The sequence below is a fragment of the Gobio gobio genome (genome assembly GCF_949357685.1).
Source record: "Gobio gobio genome assembly, chromosome: 11".
NCBI lineage: Eukaryota > Metazoa > Chordata > Actinopteri > Cypriniformes > Gobionidae > Gobio > Gobio gobio.
Window position 1 is genome coordinate 30,022,376 of NC_137104.1, and position 18,716 is coordinate 30,041,091.

Genomic DNA, 18,716 nt, shown 5'->3' on the forward strand with positions numbered 1-18,716 from the left:
ATTTTGTCACTATCTCTGTTATTTGCGTGCCTTCCTTAGATGCGATTGCCATCCGATTTTATCTTTGCAACAAGCATATGCGATACCGGGCAGGATCGACTGGAAACGCCCTGGGACAGAGAACCACGACGCGCTGGCATAGTGCTCGGGGGGGACGGATCGAACATGACCAGTTGAAACTTTAACCGGCTATATCTCGGAAACAAGCCGGCGAAACCGTCTGTAATTCGGATCGATCGTAGTGCCTGACGAGGCCTTTCGAGGATTGAGGCCGTAACCGGGATTGGGTGCTTTCTTTGCGGGGCGCACCGCTCGGTCATCTCTCCGCCGGGGGATGAGACGGAGCCCCCGGCATCCGAGCCTCCCTCTGCGCACGCGCCGTCACCGCTCGTTATTTTTCATACACAAGGAGCGCATTCATACCTGGACACAAGTTAGGTAATGAACAATACCTTAACGTGCTGACTTATGTGGACTAACTTTTATTTGAGGAAATCTGTTTATAATATAAGCTATTAGATTTGAATTATTGGTCCTGCGGTGTCTATTGACTCAGTTGATTTGAATATGTCTATAATGGCTAACGTAGGTGAGCGCTCAAGTTTAATGATCATAATGCAAGGCAAGCATTCGCATGTATGTGATCTATTTTAGCGGTTGTGTGCTCGGTTGTTCTTGCAACGTCTGGGTGATGATGTCTCATCATCAAATGGTTCTGCAGATTTGTAGCATTTCACCTCAGCATTACAAACGTCAACGCACCGGAAGCCGCCATTTAAACATTGAATGAATGAATGACAGACGCGCCTCTCGCTCCTTTGTAACATTGCGCAAGGCCAATAAGTGGAGAAGTGACATCTTGTGGAGAAGACTAGTAATTAGATTGACGTTAATCTTATGTTCAATGTTTGCGAAAAATAAATATGGGGGGAAAAAATCGATTCGTGGCCTTTGAGAATCGATTTTGAATCGATTACATTTTAAAAAACGATTAATCGAAAAATCTATTTTTTTGCCCAGCCCTAAATATTACCGCCCCTTAATCTGCACTTTCCACCCACAGAGCTAACAGATTGTTCCGTATTAGCATAGTTTCCGCTCTCAGTCAGTTGTACACTGTCTGCCATTTTCTCCGCGTTCAAGCAGCTATATCGACAACAATGTCTTGTAAGCAGTGCAGGTGAATTGCCTGAATGAGGGACAATTAATTCAAGGCAGGTTTTGCTAAAAAGTTAAAGCTCAAGGACGGATCAGTACCAACTACAGTGGGGCAAAAAAGTATTTAGTCAGCCACCAATTGTGCAAGTTCTCCCACTTAAAAAGAGGAGAGAGGCCTCTTTTCATCATAGGTACACTTCAACTATGAGAGACAGAATGTCTGATTTTAAAAGAATTTATTTGCAAATTATGGTGGAAAATAAGTATTTGGTCAATAACAAAAGTTAATCTCAATACTTTGTTATATACCCTTTGTTGGCAATGACAGAGGTCAAACGTTTTTTGTAAGTCTCCAAAAGGTTTTTACACACTGTTGCTGGTAGTTTGGCCCATATTTCTCCCACAGTTGATTTCTTCACACCAAGCTGCTTACCTATTGCAGATTCAGTCTTCCCAGCCTGGTGCAGGTCTACAATTTTGTTTCTGGAGCCTCTTAAAGAAGAAGTTACAGGTCTGTGAGAGCCAGAAATCTTGCTTTTTTGTAGGTGACCAAATACTTATTATTCTTTGAAAATCAGACAATGTGATTTTCTGGATTTTTCTCATTCTGTCTCTCATAGTTGAAGTGTACCTATGATGAAAATCAGGCCTCTCTCATCTTTTTAAGTGGGAGAACTTGCACAATTGGTGGCTGACTAAATACTTTTTTGCCCCATTTGTGATCCAGCTTATAGTCTACTGAGCGATACTGGTCACGGCAGTAATGAAAGGGAGAGCACGCACTTCATAATAGTTTATCTGAGTTGTTTTACAGATATAAAGTTTACCAGTTTATTAAGCACCCCCTGAAAAGGCATAAGGTATGTATATAGTTGTTTACTGTTAGTTGTAAGGAGTGTTTTTGAGTAATTTGCTGTGTATGCTGATGATAATGCAAGGGAGAGTGTTTATGGATAAGACTTTATTGCACACTTCTTGTTCTGTGTTTTATTCATCTCTTACAATGATTTTCTGGAGTGAAAACAGACACTTCATCTTTTAGATGAACAATAAACTTCATAAAATTCATCAGTAAAGTTTTGGCCATCATTCGGACAGGGTTCGCTAAAACATGCTTGTACTAATTGTGGATAAAAACAAGATGGCAACATTAAAACGTTAAAACCAGAATTAAACTAAACTATACCTGTTCTATCTCCATGCAGCTTTTATTCTCTGGCTCTGTAGGCATTATTGTCAGAGTCCGGTTCAAACTGAACACTGTTGTTGTTGTTGCACAAGCTAATGAAGCTTCACCCTCTTCTTGATAGAATAGACAGGGAGTAGCAGTTCCTTTGCATTTAAAGGGAAATATACAAAAGCGACGTGTTTTTGCTTACCCCAAAAAAGTGGCAATTTTAAGATTCTATAAAACATGATCTGTGGGGTATTTTGAGCTAAAACTTCACATACACACTCTGGCGACATCAGAGACTTATTTAACATCTTGTAAAAAGGGGCAAAATATGTCCCCTTTAAAATATATATTTCAATAAATATGCATTTTAATCAATGCATCAAATAAAACAGTAAATCATTAATAATGCACTAATAATGACCAAGAACAAATTAAAGAAGAAAGGCAAAGAAATGTTTGCTACTAACTTCGCCGTGATGGTATGCAGACATCTCAGCCACGGATCCGGCCAGCTGGGCAACCTTAACCTCCCTTTTATCATTTCTCTTCAAACAAGTGAACAACACCTTCCTCTGACCTGGCTTCAGACCTGCATACAACAGATGAAAGTAGACTTGAAGTTTAGATGTCCAGTTAAATTACAGGCAAGCAGCATTTGATAATTTCACAACTACATCATTATCACTTCTGTCAAACATAATCAAAACGGCAATTATTCCACACACAAAAAAAAACATTTACTCAGCTAAGAAGAGAAATCCAGAGTTTAACATGTTAAAAACTTAAATGAAGATACACACCATCAACAAGCGATGGAATCGAACGCTCATTGTCAGAATTGGAGAAGAGGATGAGTTCTTTATTGATGAAGTCATTGTAGGACAGGTGTCGTGTTGTTGTGCCGTACAGGTATTGCTGTGATAAGAAAACAAAGATCTGCACAATGAATGATCAGAACATTTTTCATTTTTAACAGTAGTGACTCATACTTAAAGGAACACTGACTTTTTGTGACTTTAGCTTATTCACCGTATCCCCCAGAGTTAGATAAGTCCATACATACCATTCTCATCTCCGATCGTGCCATAACTCTGCCTGACACACCCACCACTAACCTAGCTTAGCACAAAGACTGCAGGTAAACAGCTCCATCTAGCCTACCGCTCAATAAGTGACAAAATAACGGCAACATTTTCCTATTTACATGTTGTGATGTGTATTGTTACATCGTGCATTAAGACCGACAATAAATGAAAAGTTGTGATTTTCTAGAACGATATTCCTGCGTAATAATCAAGGAACTTTACTGCAGTACCATGGATGCAGCGGTGCAATGATATTACGCAGGGCCTGAAAATAGTCCCATACTTTAGAAATAAAGTACAGTACTTTAAAGGGAAAAGTCTAAACTAAAATTCATTAAATAGTCTTGAATTTGAATTCAGCGTGTTTTAACTGTAATGCCAAGATTTTGATCACATTTCAAGTTTCACTTCATTTTGTAGTACATTTGTAATGTATAATTAGTCACATTTCCAAATATTTTTAGGTGCATTACAAGTGAATGCTGATAAAAAGGAGGCATCAGAGTTTATCTTTGCTGGGAAGGGGTGCAAAAATGGCTCCGTTACGCCCCTGAAAGGCTTGGGGGCATTGCTCGTGGTGGAAACCCCTGAGTTTAGAGTATTCAGAGTATTTCATTCTTTCTTCTACCTTTTTTTCTTTCAGTAGTACTGTCCTATTTCTGTCTTTATTGGAGAGTTTCCATTTGTATTTACTTCCATTTTGCAGATGCAGGTTGTCATGTTTTTCACTTTGTGAAATAAATGTTATAAATTTATGTTATAAATTAGTGTTATAAATTCAGATGTAATTGTTTTAAGTCAATGTGAGATTTCCTGTTGAAACTGTGAGGGCATAAATAAATACATTTGCATGTAAACTGAAGGATGTTGTTTACTTTGAGTGATACAAAATCATATAAATTGCAGCCATACATGAAAATGAACTGCCATAGAATCCTAGCATAAAGCCAGATTGATTTTATAGTGTTTCTATGTTGATTCAGTGTTAAATAAGTTATTTAATTGTAGTTGAAAAAATATTGATTTTAAGCCCATCTTGATCTATTTTTCATCACTGAAATAACATTATTTCAGGGGGCAAACCTGATGAAAAATCAATGTTAAATTTCAACATTGATTCAATGATATTTTAGTTGATGCATTAACATTTATTCAACGATGATTCAGTGTTGGTCTGCTATCTGGGAAGCGTAAAGTGCCGCAGCACCAGCTTGTGTACCGGGAGCACCATCTACTGAATTTGCACGTTCACTCTGTGCATCATCAGTGAAAATCGCTTGGGTGTAAAACGTCTTGAAAAAGACTGGCGATAAGCGCATGTGATATTCGTCCCGGTGTGTACAGGCCTTTAGCCTATTTTCAGGCGCTGCTTAATATCCTTGCGCCTGTTGCACCAGTTGCAATTTGTACTTTTAAGAGTGCATTTAAATGTGGGTACTTTTACTTTAAAGGGTTAGTTCACCCAAAAATGAAAATTCTGTCATTAATTACTCACCCTCATGTCGTCCGAGACCCATAAGACCTCCGTTCATATTCGGAACACAAGATAGGCAGATAGGATAGGCCTCCATTGGCATTCAGTACACTTATACTCCCAAGACCGATAAAAGGCACTTAAAACGTCGTTACAAAGTCCATCTCACCACAGTGACTCTACAATAATCTTACGATGCGACGACAATAGTTTTTGTGCGCAAAAAAAAATCTAAATAACACCTTTATCCAACTTGTTACTGCCTTCCGTGTGTGCCTCCACGACGCATGCGCGAGAATATGACGCAGATCCGGCGTTCGGACAGATGACCCAGAAGAGATTTGTTTACAATCAGAGGAAGACGCCCGTGTCTAAGCTGTTGGATTCTACATTGATCATGCTTTAGGTCTCGGCGTAGTGCTCAAAATGGGGCTTAAGTGTGCATTTCATGGATTCCCGAACCCCGGCGCTACGTCATATTCTCGCGCATGCGTCGTGGAGGCACACGCGGAAGGCAATAACAAGCTGGATAAAGGTGTTATTTTGATTTTTTTTTCCGCACAAAAACTATTGTCGTCGCATCGTAAGATTATTGTAGAGTCACTGTGGTGAGATGGACTTTGTAACGACGTTTTAAGTGCCTTTTATCGGTCTTGGGAGTATAAATGTACTGAATGCCAATGGAGGCCTATCTGAAGCCTTTCTCAGCCATCAGCTTTCAACAAAAATATCTTCATTTGTGTTCCGAATATGAACGGAGGTCTTACGGGTGTCGAACGACATAAGGGTGAGTAATTAATGACAGAATTTTCATTTTTGGGTGAACTAACCCTTTAACTTCGAGTACATTTCAAATTGAAGAACAATACTTCCCTACCAGTCAGTCACGTTCAACGTTAATGTCAGTGACTGACATATTGGGATCTCACCTGAGAACCCAATCACCTTCAAGTGGTATAGAACAAGCCAATGGACATTGGCAAGTGAGATTTGCATCATGAACCATACCCCGCACTGCAGGTATCTAAGGAAGCATGCGGGACTCACTCATTAAGCTTTTGCTTCGGAGCCGATTATTTCTAAACTGATTCTGCTCTGCAATCATCATTAGTTTGGTACAAAAAAAACCAGGAAGAAGTTCAACACGAAGTGTTGGTGTAACGGCGCGTCAGCGGTAGTCGACTTCCTAAGAGAGTGTTGAGCACACTGTGCAGCCTTTCTGAAAGAGCATTTTGCACCCTGTGTGCTTCAGTACTGAAAGAGCTTTTTCCTTAAGGGTTACTTCAGCAATTAGCATTAAACTTTGTATCAGTAGAAACCCGGTAATTTGCGTCATCTGAGGATTTTTTGGCAAGAGGCTAGAGACTACAGCCAGTAGAAGGAGCTAGTTCTGCATGTTATCAACCCGCCCATAGGGGTGGGGATCTAACTCACAGAATGTAAATGCGCACGGCCGCTCAGCTCGGTCATTCATAACGGAGCAGTGCGGAGCAAAGTGAGTGTTTCAACTTTTCAATGAATTCCTATGAAAGTTAAGCTTCCATAGGCATGATCTGAAAACGCGCCAGCCTGGACACGCGTCGTGAATGACTGCCGCGCTTACCTCAGCTCTGCTCAGCTCTTCGCTCTCGTGATGAATGAAATCTGACTCCTGCTGCGTTTGTGCCATGACTTTTGTTCGGTTCACTCACACTTTATTGAAAAGACATGTTCAGTTTTGAATTGTAGTGTCTATTCTCTAACGTACGTTGGCTATCTTAAGGGAAAGCACTACAGAGGCTTTTGGAGTTGCGCAACGAAGTAAGCGCTTTTCTGGCAGAACACTCACATCCCCTTGTTGTTATGTTGGAGAACACAGATTGGGTTGCCTTGCATATCTCGCTGATTTTTTTAGCAAACTGAACAACCTGAATTTAACTTTGCAGGGTAAAGACACACACATCCTAAACATGTATGACAAAGTGTGTGGATTCATGAAGAAGATCAAACTGTGTGAGAGTGAATGTGAAGATGGGGACACAATTTGTTTCCAGCAGCTCAACAGCTACCTTTCTGCAGGTGATGTTGACAGAGCTCCTATAATGCAACTAGTAAGCACACATTTATCCAGACTCAACAGTGAGTTCAACTACTACTTCCCTGATATTGAAAGCAAGTCTGCCAAACTTGACTGGGTCCGTAATCCTTTCATGACTGAAAGTACGGATAACAACATTCCTACCAGACTACAGGAAAATCTGCTGGATGTGTCCTCAGACCGAGGACTGAAGATGAGGTACTCAGAAACAAACCTGTCACAGTTCTGGTGTGATGTGGAGAAGGAATATCCTGATTTGGGGAAACATGCACTGAATGAACTCCTGCCATTTGGATCTACATATTTATGTGAAGTGACATTTTCATCCATAATCAAATAATTTCAGCCGTAATCAAGTCCAAGCACAGGAACAGACTCAACTTGAAGAAAAGCCTGATAGCTGCTGTTGCCACACTGCCCCCAAGACTGACCAAGCTTATGAGTGGGAGACAGGGTCACGTTTCTCCTTGATTGGTGAGTCCTTTTGTGTCATACACAGGTCTAAACATATTTAGAGTAGGCTGCTACTATGTATATAAAATGTGATCTTTGTTTTTGTATAATTGGTCTGGACATGTGAAGATGTGAAAAGGTCATACAAATATTGAACGAAGACAAGTATGAGTTATTATAGGAAGTAAAAATATCATTATTTACAGCCAAGGTAAATTATATAGATGTTACACTGTGCAAACCTAAAATTTACACCAAATCTAAAAATCACACCGATCACATGCGCTTGTGGGGTACTTCAGACAGGAAAAAGTGTTTTGGGGGTACAGTACCCTAAAAAGGTTGGGAACCACTGCTCTAACTAAACAAAATGATTTTATTACGAAAATCAAAACAACGGTGGGGGCGGTGTCATGGTGGGCAAGTGATAACCAGTGGCCGTGGCTTTGGGAGTAGCCTCGTTGGGCAGTGAAGCAAGTGCATTCTGGGAGTTGTTGTCTTTCATCCACATGAGACAAAAATACATTTTCTGACTTTTCTCAGTCTAGAAGGCACCAAATTCAAAAATAATTTCACATTTCTACTACATAAATGACCCAGTTTAAATACACATTTATCTTCCCAGCGCTGAAGTACCCCTTTAAAAGAGCAAGCGGAAAGCGAGCGTCTTTTTAAAGGCGCCTCTCCGTCCGTGCATTTCTGGATGTGGTTGTTTCCTGGGTTAGGGTCACTGTCTCGCATGCCTGGGCATAAGCATACTGAGACGGCATTCGTGGGTGGTTCATGTTCTCGCATGGGAATATGACCACATCGGCACACTGGTCGAGACTCATCCTTCTCGTAAAAGCTTGAGTCCCCTTTGTTGTTGCCCAGCTGCTGCTTGTGTGTAAAGCGCAGCCACGGGTCTGCTCAACACTTTGGGAGACCAAAAGTTACAGCGAGAGCTTATCTGCCAGAAAAACCCCCGTCCTCAGCATGTCATGTGCCGTCGAGCTGCTGACTGACAGTGCAGTTGTCACGGCAACCCGGGTGTGAACGGGTCCTAATACTTTGTTTCACTACAGACTGTTTTAAGAGTGTTATGTTTTTTAGTGTGTAAATGACAGCTGTACCTCAGGCAGCCCATGCATCCTCCTCTGCCGTCTATCCTCCATGAAATTAGTCAGCCACTCTTTCCTGTCATCCGTTTTCTTTTTACTGAAGGCCTGAGCAGAGTTCACAGACAATGTTAACCATTATGTTAAAGTTATATGCAATTAATTTCTGAATAAATGTAATGTTGCACCAAACGCAATACAAACTAGATCCAACATTATTGAACAGCAGCGAAAAAAACTAACCAGTGTAATGGCTGCATCATCTTCGGTGCCATTGTACTTGAACATAATTCGATGTCTTTCCATGTCAGCAAAATATTCCTTTGCTTCTTTGCTTGTGCTGGTTCCCAAACCTAACAAATGTGTAGTTAACATTTAGTCAAGAATGCTCCTTGTTTTTTTTTAAGCCGACTCTTTCAAATAAGTATGAAACAGAAAACAAACCTTTATAGTACTTTATGTGCCAAGTTTTAAAATTGTCTGTGTGCTTCTTCCATTCTTCAAATTCTGGGATGCTGTAGAATGATACTGCCTGTTTGTTCTTATTGGCCTAAAGAGAACGTTTTAGAAACAGGTATAAAAAAACTGAACTGAACTTTTTTTGTTGTTGTTTTTGGATGATTATCATACCTTCACAATGGGTGTGATGAACTCCTCCAGGAAGGTGTGCTTCAGGAGAGATGGCCAGTTGTGATGGAAGAAGTTTATGAGAAGACCCTTGATGTGAGAGCCATCTTGATCCTGATAGTAAACATAACATAAATTAGAGCATCTCTCGTGCATCTCTGCATGCATTCTGAATAGAAAAGAACTGTTCTCTTAAAATTCATCAAATTAAGAATAACTAAAGCACATAATCACACCTGATCAGTCATGATCATAATCTTTCCGTAGCGTAAGCTCTTCAGGGACTCTGGGTCATCATAGCTCTTCTTGTACTGAAGACCCACAATTTTAATGATGTTGTTGATTTCTGCATTCTCCATTATCTACAATCAAAGCAAGGGTCAACTTTCAGTTAAATCACAGTCTAAACATAACAAGCAGATGTGTAAAGAGGAATTTTGGACCAATGAGATTTAAAGGTAGACTGGGTAAACCCAGCCTGATCTGCCGGCGATTGATTTCGCCCTGCAACTCAGTCTGGAAACCTGTACATTCATTTCTACTACTTCTGTTACACTTTTGCGGGAACCAATCACAGACTGGCTTTTCCACCTGGCGCGCTATTTGCAGGTTTAACACGATGACGGATAGAAAAGCGATGGGTCGTTGCCCGTTGATCATGCCTCTTGTGGTCTGATTGGTTGAAGGACTATTCAATTGCATACAGACATTTAATTTATGCTCGTTCATCACGCCTCTTGTGCAGTAGAAAATACCTAGCAGACTCCCCAGACCAATGTTCAATCTTAAATTGAGCTTGGTCTGGTGACAGCCAGACAAATGAAAAAGGGTTACTTCAGCGATTTAGCATTAAGCTTTGTATCAGTAGAAACCCGATAGTATATTCAAATTATCGTACTTTACCCCCTCATGTCCCCCTGATATGAGAGAATTATGCATTTTATTTCTGAAAAAAATCCTCAGATGTCACAAATATCGTAATTTGCGTCATCTGAGGATTTTTTGGTCAGAGTCTAAAGACTATAGCCAGTAGAAGGAGCTAGTTTTCAACCCGCCCATAGGGGTGTGATCTCACTCACAGAATGCGCACAGCCGCTCGGCTCGGGCATTAATAACAGAGCGGTGCGGAGCAAAGTGAGTGTTTCAACTTTTCAATGAATTCCTATGAAAGTTAAGCTTCCATAGGCATGATCTGATAACGCGGCAGACTGGACTTGAGTCGTGAATGACTGCTGCGCTTACCTCAGCTCTGCTCACCTCTTCGCTCTCGTAATGAATGAAATCTGACTCCTGCTGCGTTTGTGTTGTGACTTTCGTTCAGCTCAATCACAAGTTATTGAAAAGATACGTTCAGTTTTTAATTGTAGAGTCTGTTCTCTAACTGAGCGAAATTATTTTATTACTATGAATATCAAAACGATGGTGGGGGCGGAGCCGCGGTGGGCAAGAGATGTAACCAGTAGCCGTGGCTTTGGGAGTGGCCTCGTAGGGCAGCGAAGCAAGTCAAGTCAAGTCAAGTCAAGTCAAGTCAACTTTATTTATATAGCGCTTTTTACAATGCAGATTGTTTCAAAGCAGATTCACAGTGTTAAACAGGAAAATAATGCAACAGAATTTTATTCGGCCGTACAGCCGCTTCGGAGAAAACTGTGATGTCATCTAGCTCATTTCAACTATCATACAGTGACAATGTGGGAAGATCAGTAATTTAGTTTATATGGTTAATTTAGTTTACTTAATTAGATTTATTTTGGATATTTCGTTGAAAATGTTGTGTCCCCAACTGAGCAAACCAAGCCAAAGGCGACAGTGGCAAGGAAACCAAAACTCCATCAGGTGTCCTAATGGAGAAAAATAAACCTTTAGAGAAACCAGGCTCAGTCGGGGTGCCAGTTCTCCTCTGGCCAAACCTTTGACATGTCCAAGACTGTGATAAAAGGTAAAAAAAATCCAGTCCACAATTACATTTTTTTATTGAAAATAGGTCATTTTGTGTGTTTTTTCCCCCCAAATCAGTGACATCATTTATGAACTTGGCAATTAAAGAGTTAAAATCCTGCTTTAAAAAAAAAAAAAAAAAAACATTTAAAAGTTTTGATCAGGACTGAGGTTGATTAATAGATTTATGCAAAAAAAAAAAAAAAAAAAATATTTACCAGATACATTTTTACAGCAGTTTACTTTAGTGGATGTTTTCATCCACGAGGATAACGAAAGGGTAGTGAATTTTCTCACAGTATCGTTGAGTTTGTGAAAATTTTCAAAGCCTTTTACCAAAATATGTGTAAAAATAAGATTTGTCACCAAAAATAATTCCATTTGCTGAAACAGAGAAAGTTGTGGCCAAATTAAGACTCAAAAGCACCCCATAGTGGATGAAAACGTCCCCAGGGACACACAAGGGATAATTTATCTTTGTTATTGAAAATAAGAACTAAAACAGTAGTCTTCACATGAATTAAATATACACTGATACATAATAAAGCTACAAAGGTTATTCAGCCAAGAGCACAGTGATTTTCTTTTTCTTTTGTTGTTTGACAGACAGTGGCAGGTTTACTGTATTAGCATTAGCAGGTTTACTGTATTAGCAGGTTTACTGTATTAGAAGGCTGTCACTTTAAGACCTAATGCACGGATCCTAAGAGACAAGACACGAAACAGAACTGAAGGGATCACACGCTTTCAGAGAGGCGGCTTGTGCGCACATTTCTGTGTGTGTCAGACAGCAGACAGTGCAAGACTGCAAGGTTTTCGCAAGTTATTGCGTTTAATAACTCTTTTTAACGTCAAGCAAGTCACATAAGTAACAGTCGCGTGCCCAGTCTATTCTCTGCTATATGCGTCGACCTAAAACGTACAATTTTCACAATGTTGAAGTAGCCTATTAAAATCATTCAGATATTGCGTGCCATTGCAATATGCATATCGCGATATGTACATTTGCGATATTTCGATAATTTCGATTTCGCCCAAGCACCATGTTATGTTTTTGGTACATCAGGGTGAAAACACAAAACATAAAATGGTTTCTTTTTTTTCTTTTTTATAAACAGGAAAAACCATGACACCATGAAAAAATTTGCTGTCAATACTGCCGCACTGGCTGCAACACACTCTTCATACTGCTGTTTATGGTGCTGTTGTAAATGAAAGAAAACCACAGTGGACAGTGGGACGTCTCTCTAGACGCAAATAGGTCCACTTCCACTGGGCCGAATCTCTCGCACATGGCCTCCACAACCTCTGGGTGGAGTCGCCACTCCCCGGGCCTCACCCACTACCTCGACAGGACGTCTGCTCCCTGGTTTTGGTCCCTGGTTTTGGTCCCCGGGGACGTACATCGCTCAGAGAGACGACAGTTTCCCCTGGGACCACAGGAGGATCTGGTGTGCTAGTCTGCAAAGAGGGCGCGACCTCAGACCCTCCTGACGATTCAGACACGCGACAACTGAAGTGTTGTCTGAACGTATCAGGACATGGTGGCCGCGGAGGTCCGGGAGAAAGCTCCTCAGAGCCTTGTAGACCGCCAGCATTTCCAGGCAGTTGATGTGCCAGGAAGAATGCCAGGTCTCCCACAGACCTCTCGCAAAGTGCCTGTCCATGACCACATCCCAACCAGTGAGGGAGGCATCAGTTGAAACGGTTTTCCGACAACATGATGCTCCCAGCACTGGCCCCCGGGACAGGAACCAAGGTCTCTTCCATATGGCGAGGGAACGAAGGCATCTGCGCGTTACCCTGATCATACAGAATGGTTTTCCCCTCGAGGAAAACCCCCCTGGTTCCCAGCCACCACTGTAGGGGTCTCGTGCAGCAGGCCAAGAGATATTCTGTTGAACGCAGCTGCCATAAGTCCCAGCAGTCCTAAACTACTTCACAGTGATGCTGCGGCCTAGCTTCATCTTGGAGACCACCGCCCGTATGGACTCGATACGCGCGGGGGACAATTGTGCCCACAATGTAGAGAATCCCATACTGCTCCCAGGAACACGGTTCTCTGAGAAGGCGTCAACACGCTACTGCGTGTAGAGTCTCAACCCCAAGCACTGAGAGCAGCCAAGGACGACATCTCAATGCCGAACTGCTGCTACTCACGAGGGGGGAAAAAAGCCAGGCCGAATGGAGGAACCCGATAATGATACGCTTCGCCCCCGAAAGCGAACCTCAAGTGTACTAGACGGCGGGAGCACAGCATCGATTCCAAAAAGCTCCACAGGGGAGGCGACTTCGATCGCTCCTACCCGGGAGAGGGGGCTGGCCAGCAGGGGCCTCATCTAAGGGAGCAGCTCGTCAGGGCTGCAACACTAGGGCGGACACTGCGATTAGCAATTGCCTGAAACTGATGTGTCCCGCAGGCCATAAGGCGGCGAGAACGAAATCAACTTCCGGAGGGCTCCAAGGAGGAGCAGCCTCACCATGCATGGAAGCAGCCCCCTCAGGAACTGCCCATGCATGATTGCTCCCATCTTAGATGAATATCCAGACAAGTCAAACACGCCTGGGCGACAGACTGATTAAAAGTATCTAACTTATCAAAGTCAGATAACATGACATTCAATTCCTCAGAATTAAATGCCATCATAATCACCCAACCCGTGCAACCTGGTCTGAATGATAGGCTGAGTAAAAAATACATCTAACTCCTCAAAGTCAGATAATATTTTAATTTAATTCCTCGGAATTAAATGCAGCCACAATACGGTGAAACATGGTCTGAATGATAGGCTGAATATCTAACTCCTCAATGTCAGATCCTATTTTATTTAATTTCTCAGAATTAAATGCAGCCATAATCCTCAGACGATACTGTTTTATTGTATTTATACGGACTCGTAAACCACACGTTGCCTCAGCAACGTGGTTCAAGCCGTTATAATACAATTGGCTTTCATCCCTCGAGAAGAAAGCCAAACAGGCACGAGGCTGAAACACCCGAAAGGCGCACAGCAGTACGCGTCGAGATATTTCTCAATGAAAACAGCCAGCACCCTCAGGAGCTGATTGCATGCCTCGCACCCAACAGTATCACATACCTTCACACCGAGTCACGTTCTATCACTTTAATAGCAGACCCGAACCTACGCGCCGCCTCGGCAACGCAAGATTGAATCCTGCATTAGGAAAATGGCGAGCCTCGATATGGAGCCCGTCTAATTCCTCAGAATCAGACAGCTCACGCATCGGGTCCTCCACCCCGGGGGAAGAAGCCGCAGCACGGGCTTCCACACGGCGAAGGAGAACAATGGAACTGTCAAACAGGGAAGGAGAAGATGCCTCAGCACTCTCAGGTTCCCTTGACAGACCCATCTGCGAGTCCCATGATTGATCAGCCGTGCTGCCTCAACAGGCACGGGACCAGCCACGGAGTTTGCGAGCCATGAGAAAATGCTTGTGAAAACAACGTTGGTAAACAAACAACACCGAATAAGACTGAAAAAAACACAGAGCGCTCAGCTGAAGAGCAAAAGCTGTTGTGTGTATGTATCAGCGTCCCTTTGTATCTTCCGGGTATGCCGTCATCTACTACGTCATGACGCAGCACCAATCAGATTGGCTTGATTTCATTCATGCTTCAGACGCGCTACGCTGGGGGCGTTCCCAGAGTGTTGTCACTCGACGACGCAGTGCGAGTTCCCTCGAAGGGGAACTGTGAAAATCTCTGTCTCAATCTCTGTCCGGTGCGGGTAAAATAATTATAATGCTGAAGGCGAGGTACAGTTCATATTTCTTTATTAAATAACTTACAAAGAAATTTGAAAACTTTCTGAGAGACATAAGTTCATAATGGCTTGAAGCAAATGGCTTCACATCACTTACATCATTTACATCATAAAGTGTAATGCCCCTCGCAGTTCAAAACGCTTACGCTACGTCCTAGTGTCGGCTTGCTGCGCCATTCTCCTCCTCATGGACCGGATACGTGCGCATATATTCTCCAGTAGAGTTCCCCAAATTGGCGAACCCTGTTAAGTTCCTCTGCAACCCACGGCAGTCCGACATGGCGGAGCGTCCGACGCCAGGTCTAACACTTGTATGCATTGGTGGAACCTGTGTTAAGGTCCTTTCACACTGGACGCGATTTTGACGCGCGAATAATTTGTGCGATGGTTTAATTTTTTGATCAGCTGTTAGTGTAATGAGAGCTTCCACACCGAACGCGAATGTGCTGCGGCGAAAAAACAACGTTTATTTTTTCCGTTTCGATGTCGATTTTTTTTAACACTCGCAGTGATAGAAAAGGCTTAAACCAATCACATACAAGGAAACAAAGGTGACGAAATGTCCAGTTGACGTCACTAGCCATTCAATCAACATTAACCTTTGCCAGGTATCGCATTTCTCACAAGATTACAGCTGTATTTGTTTACAGCTGTACAGATGCAGCTGTGTTTGCCCACTGTAGGCAACAGATTACGATAATTATAATCAATACGTTGATTTTTTTTTCTAACCTAATTGTGTCCGCGACTATAGAAAGTGAATGTGTTTCCGTCAGTACGACTGTGGCACTTAAATGTTTACATTGTGACTCAACTGGAAGCATAGCTGGAAACAGGGGTGGACTGGGGTAAAAAAGTGGCCCTGGACTTTCTGGCACAAAGCGGCCCATCACACCCGGTCTGCAACACACCTCACCATAATCACCAGCTCATTATACACAGGGCAATTTTAAACACAAGCTATTTATACAAAAATATCATTAAGTTCAATACCTACCATAAAATCAGACCATATACAATGCTATGGTCTAGAAGACTTAGGATGTAGTGCAGAATGTGGACTGTTTTAGGGTGCCTTTCTAGTGGTTATAGTATCTAGACATCTGTAATTTTATGGAATAGAGCTCAAATAGTGGAAAAGAGTTTAAAAATTATATGAAAAATACAGCATATTAAAATGATTTCTGAAGGATCATGTGACACTTACTGAAGTAATGATGCTGAAAAGTCAGCTTTTACAGAAATAAATTACATTTTACTATACATTCTCATAGAAAACAACTAGGCCTATTGGAAATTGTATTAATATTTCTTAATATTTGTGGTTTTACTGTATGTTTGATCAAATAAATTCAGCCTTCTTCTTTCAAAAAAACATTTGAAAAAGTCTTAATAATTTCAAACTTTTGATTAAAATAAAATAATGCATATTAACTAACTAGCAAATTAGCTATAGGCCTATATTTATTTTCATATATGACACTTTCCATTGGCTACTTGAATATGAAAGTTGCCAGTTTTAGCATGATGTATGTGTAAGCTAAGCCTACATTTCAGAAATATATTTTGAGTATTATGAATAATTTGAAAATGATTGTGAAATTGCTGAAGAAAGCCTGGAAACAGAAAGACAAACATTCCCTCTGATATGCTGAAAACTGCGACACCTACGATAATGTTTCTTTGTGCATTCTGTGACGAATAAAGGCAATTCTAAAAGGTCAGCAGTAGTTTACATCCCTGGAAAATAATGTCCGTTGTTTAACATTTTTAAAATCGTTAACAGTAGGGAAATATTTCTGTAGCCCATTGACTCATATTCAGCTCTAAAGTGCTGCCCGCCTGCCTTCTTCAATTTGATTGGATATCGCAAACATTTTGACATTGACGAGCGCTTTTACACCACTGAGACACTGGGACTGAGCAGGTTATAGATTAGAGTTTTGCATGGAGTTTTGCCTCAAGAGGGCTGCGCTGGCCATTCGTCTGGGCTGACGGAAGGATATAGGCTACGTAGTTTTACTATAATTTATTCTTCATATATTTACGTAGCAACGGGCCGGCCCACATTGTCCAGCTGTCCACCGGGAAAACGCCCGGTATGACAGATGGCCAGTCCCCCCCTGGCTGAAAACACAGCTGCTCCGGATCGACAGGTTCCTGAAGTGTGTGTGTCTCGTCAGATGCGGAGCTACTGTCTCTCTCTCGAGCTCCTCAAATACCCCTTTTCCACCAAGGCAGTGCTAGAGCTGGATCGGAGCAAGAGCCTAGTTTCAAATCGGTTCTTTGTGTTTCCACACCCAAAGCCCCAGCTCCGAGCCAGGAAAAGTGGTTCTTAAGTAGCACCAAAACATTGCTGGGCTAGAACAGGGCTAGAAGTAAGAACCGATTATGTCAGGCGCTGGGGGCGGGGTCAACAAGACGAACACAAACTTGAGATCCGCCATTGTTGAAATAGCAGCTAATGGAGCTAACAGCTGCTGCTCGATTGGAATGCGTTGGATCCGCTGTGTTTTCGTTGTGTTTTGATGCCGATGTAGGATCGTAAAGCCATGTGAATCAATAGTAACGCAACGTTTGCATTGTTGATGGAAGGCTTGTTCACAGCGGTGCTGTGCAGACCGATCGCTGTATGATAACGAGTCCAGCGAGAGCACACGACTCCTTATGCTTTTGATTCACTCATGCGTTTTTTTTATATATATATCATGCGTGGATCGGTCTGCGCAGCGCCGATGCATCTCGAACAAGCCTGGTGTGTGTGTGTTTCCCGCTGCCCAGGGTTGCCAGGTTTTCACAACAAAACCCGCCCAATTGCTACTCAAAACAAGCCCAATCGCGTTTCAGGGGGGCTTCCCCGGTAAAAATCACATTTGGGGGTAAAATATGTGTTTTTTGGCATGGTTGCCTACTAAAATTTGCATTCCCGGGGCTAAATATCACATAATTGGGGTCGCTTCAACCCGCGGACATGAAAAACAGCCCGCGGCAACAGTGATGAAGTAGCCCAATTCCACGGGAACACCGCGGGCTTGGCAACACTGCCGCTGCCTCGCTAGCGTTGCTGAGAGAGTTGAGACGTATACAGTGACATAAGACTGGCTCTGTTGTGGCTCTCAGCATGTGGAAAAGCAAACGGTTCTTAGAAGGCTCCTCAGTCGAACCAACTATGAACTGGGACTAGCTCTGGCTCTGAATTAGCTCTAGCACTGCCTTGGTGGAAAAGGGGTAAAATTGTCCCACGGACAATTGAAAGCAAGTGCGGCCATGATAAAGTTTTAGCTCCTGTACAAAATTTGCATACTCCCCTTCAGAATCTGTTCTTTAAGACTGGGTGCACCCAAAACCTTCTTTTTGGTCTTTTAAATAAAATGAAAAGCTCGTCTCCAATGAATGATGAAGTGTCCGTGTTTTCTCAGCTGTCGCCGCAAATGTTTTGGAAAGTTGGAGCTCTGAAACGTCACAGACGTCGCAAACTCGCGTCGCGGCTGATGAGAATGGTTTTGACGCGAACTATTCGCACACGAAATATTCGCTTTTTCCGCTTTGCTTTTTCGTTACGCGTCCGGTGTGAAAGGGCCTTTAGGCTGGGTATCCATATGTTGTGACCCAAATGTGTATTCTTCCACAGTACGGCTCCCTATGGTGAGCCTGTGTCTTTCCCTTGGCAGAGTTCGCTCTGCCGTCTCTGTGCGGTGTAGTCCCTCGCCTAGATTGGCCGGGGCCACCCCTAAGACTTCGTATGTTGTACTGCCCACATGGCCAGTCCATATGTGTATCTTACACATGATACCACATGATATAGTGACTCTCCCTGCTTGAGTTCCCCGCCCCGAACAGACGGG

At 42.4% G+C, this 18,716-nt stretch overlaps 1 protein-coding gene across 2 annotated transcripts in view; it reads right to left on the reverse strand.

The window, feature by feature from the left end:
• Window positions 1-18,716, reverse strand: part of top2b (DNA topoisomerase II beta) — a 205,976-nt gene that overhangs the window by 118,855 nt on the left and 68,405 nt on the right. For both annotated transcript variants that reach the window (XM_079829353.1, XM_079829352.1), the window contains exons 13-19: window positions 9,385-9,510; window positions 9,152-9,262; window positions 8,966-9,071; window positions 8,765-8,874; window positions 8,537-8,629; window positions 3,136-3,250; window positions 2,803-2,924 (exon numbers count right to left, since the gene is read on the reverse strand). In XM_079829353.1, the coding sequence (XP_079685479.1) occupies window positions 2,803-2,924; window positions 3,136-3,250; window positions 8,537-8,629; window positions 8,765-8,874; window positions 8,966-9,071; window positions 9,152-9,262; window positions 9,385-9,510 (783 nt within the window). The remainder of the gene's footprint in view (window positions 1-2,802; window positions 2,925-3,135; window positions 3,251-8,536; window positions 8,630-8,764; window positions 8,875-8,965; window positions 9,072-9,151; window positions 9,263-9,384; window positions 9,511-18,716) is intronic.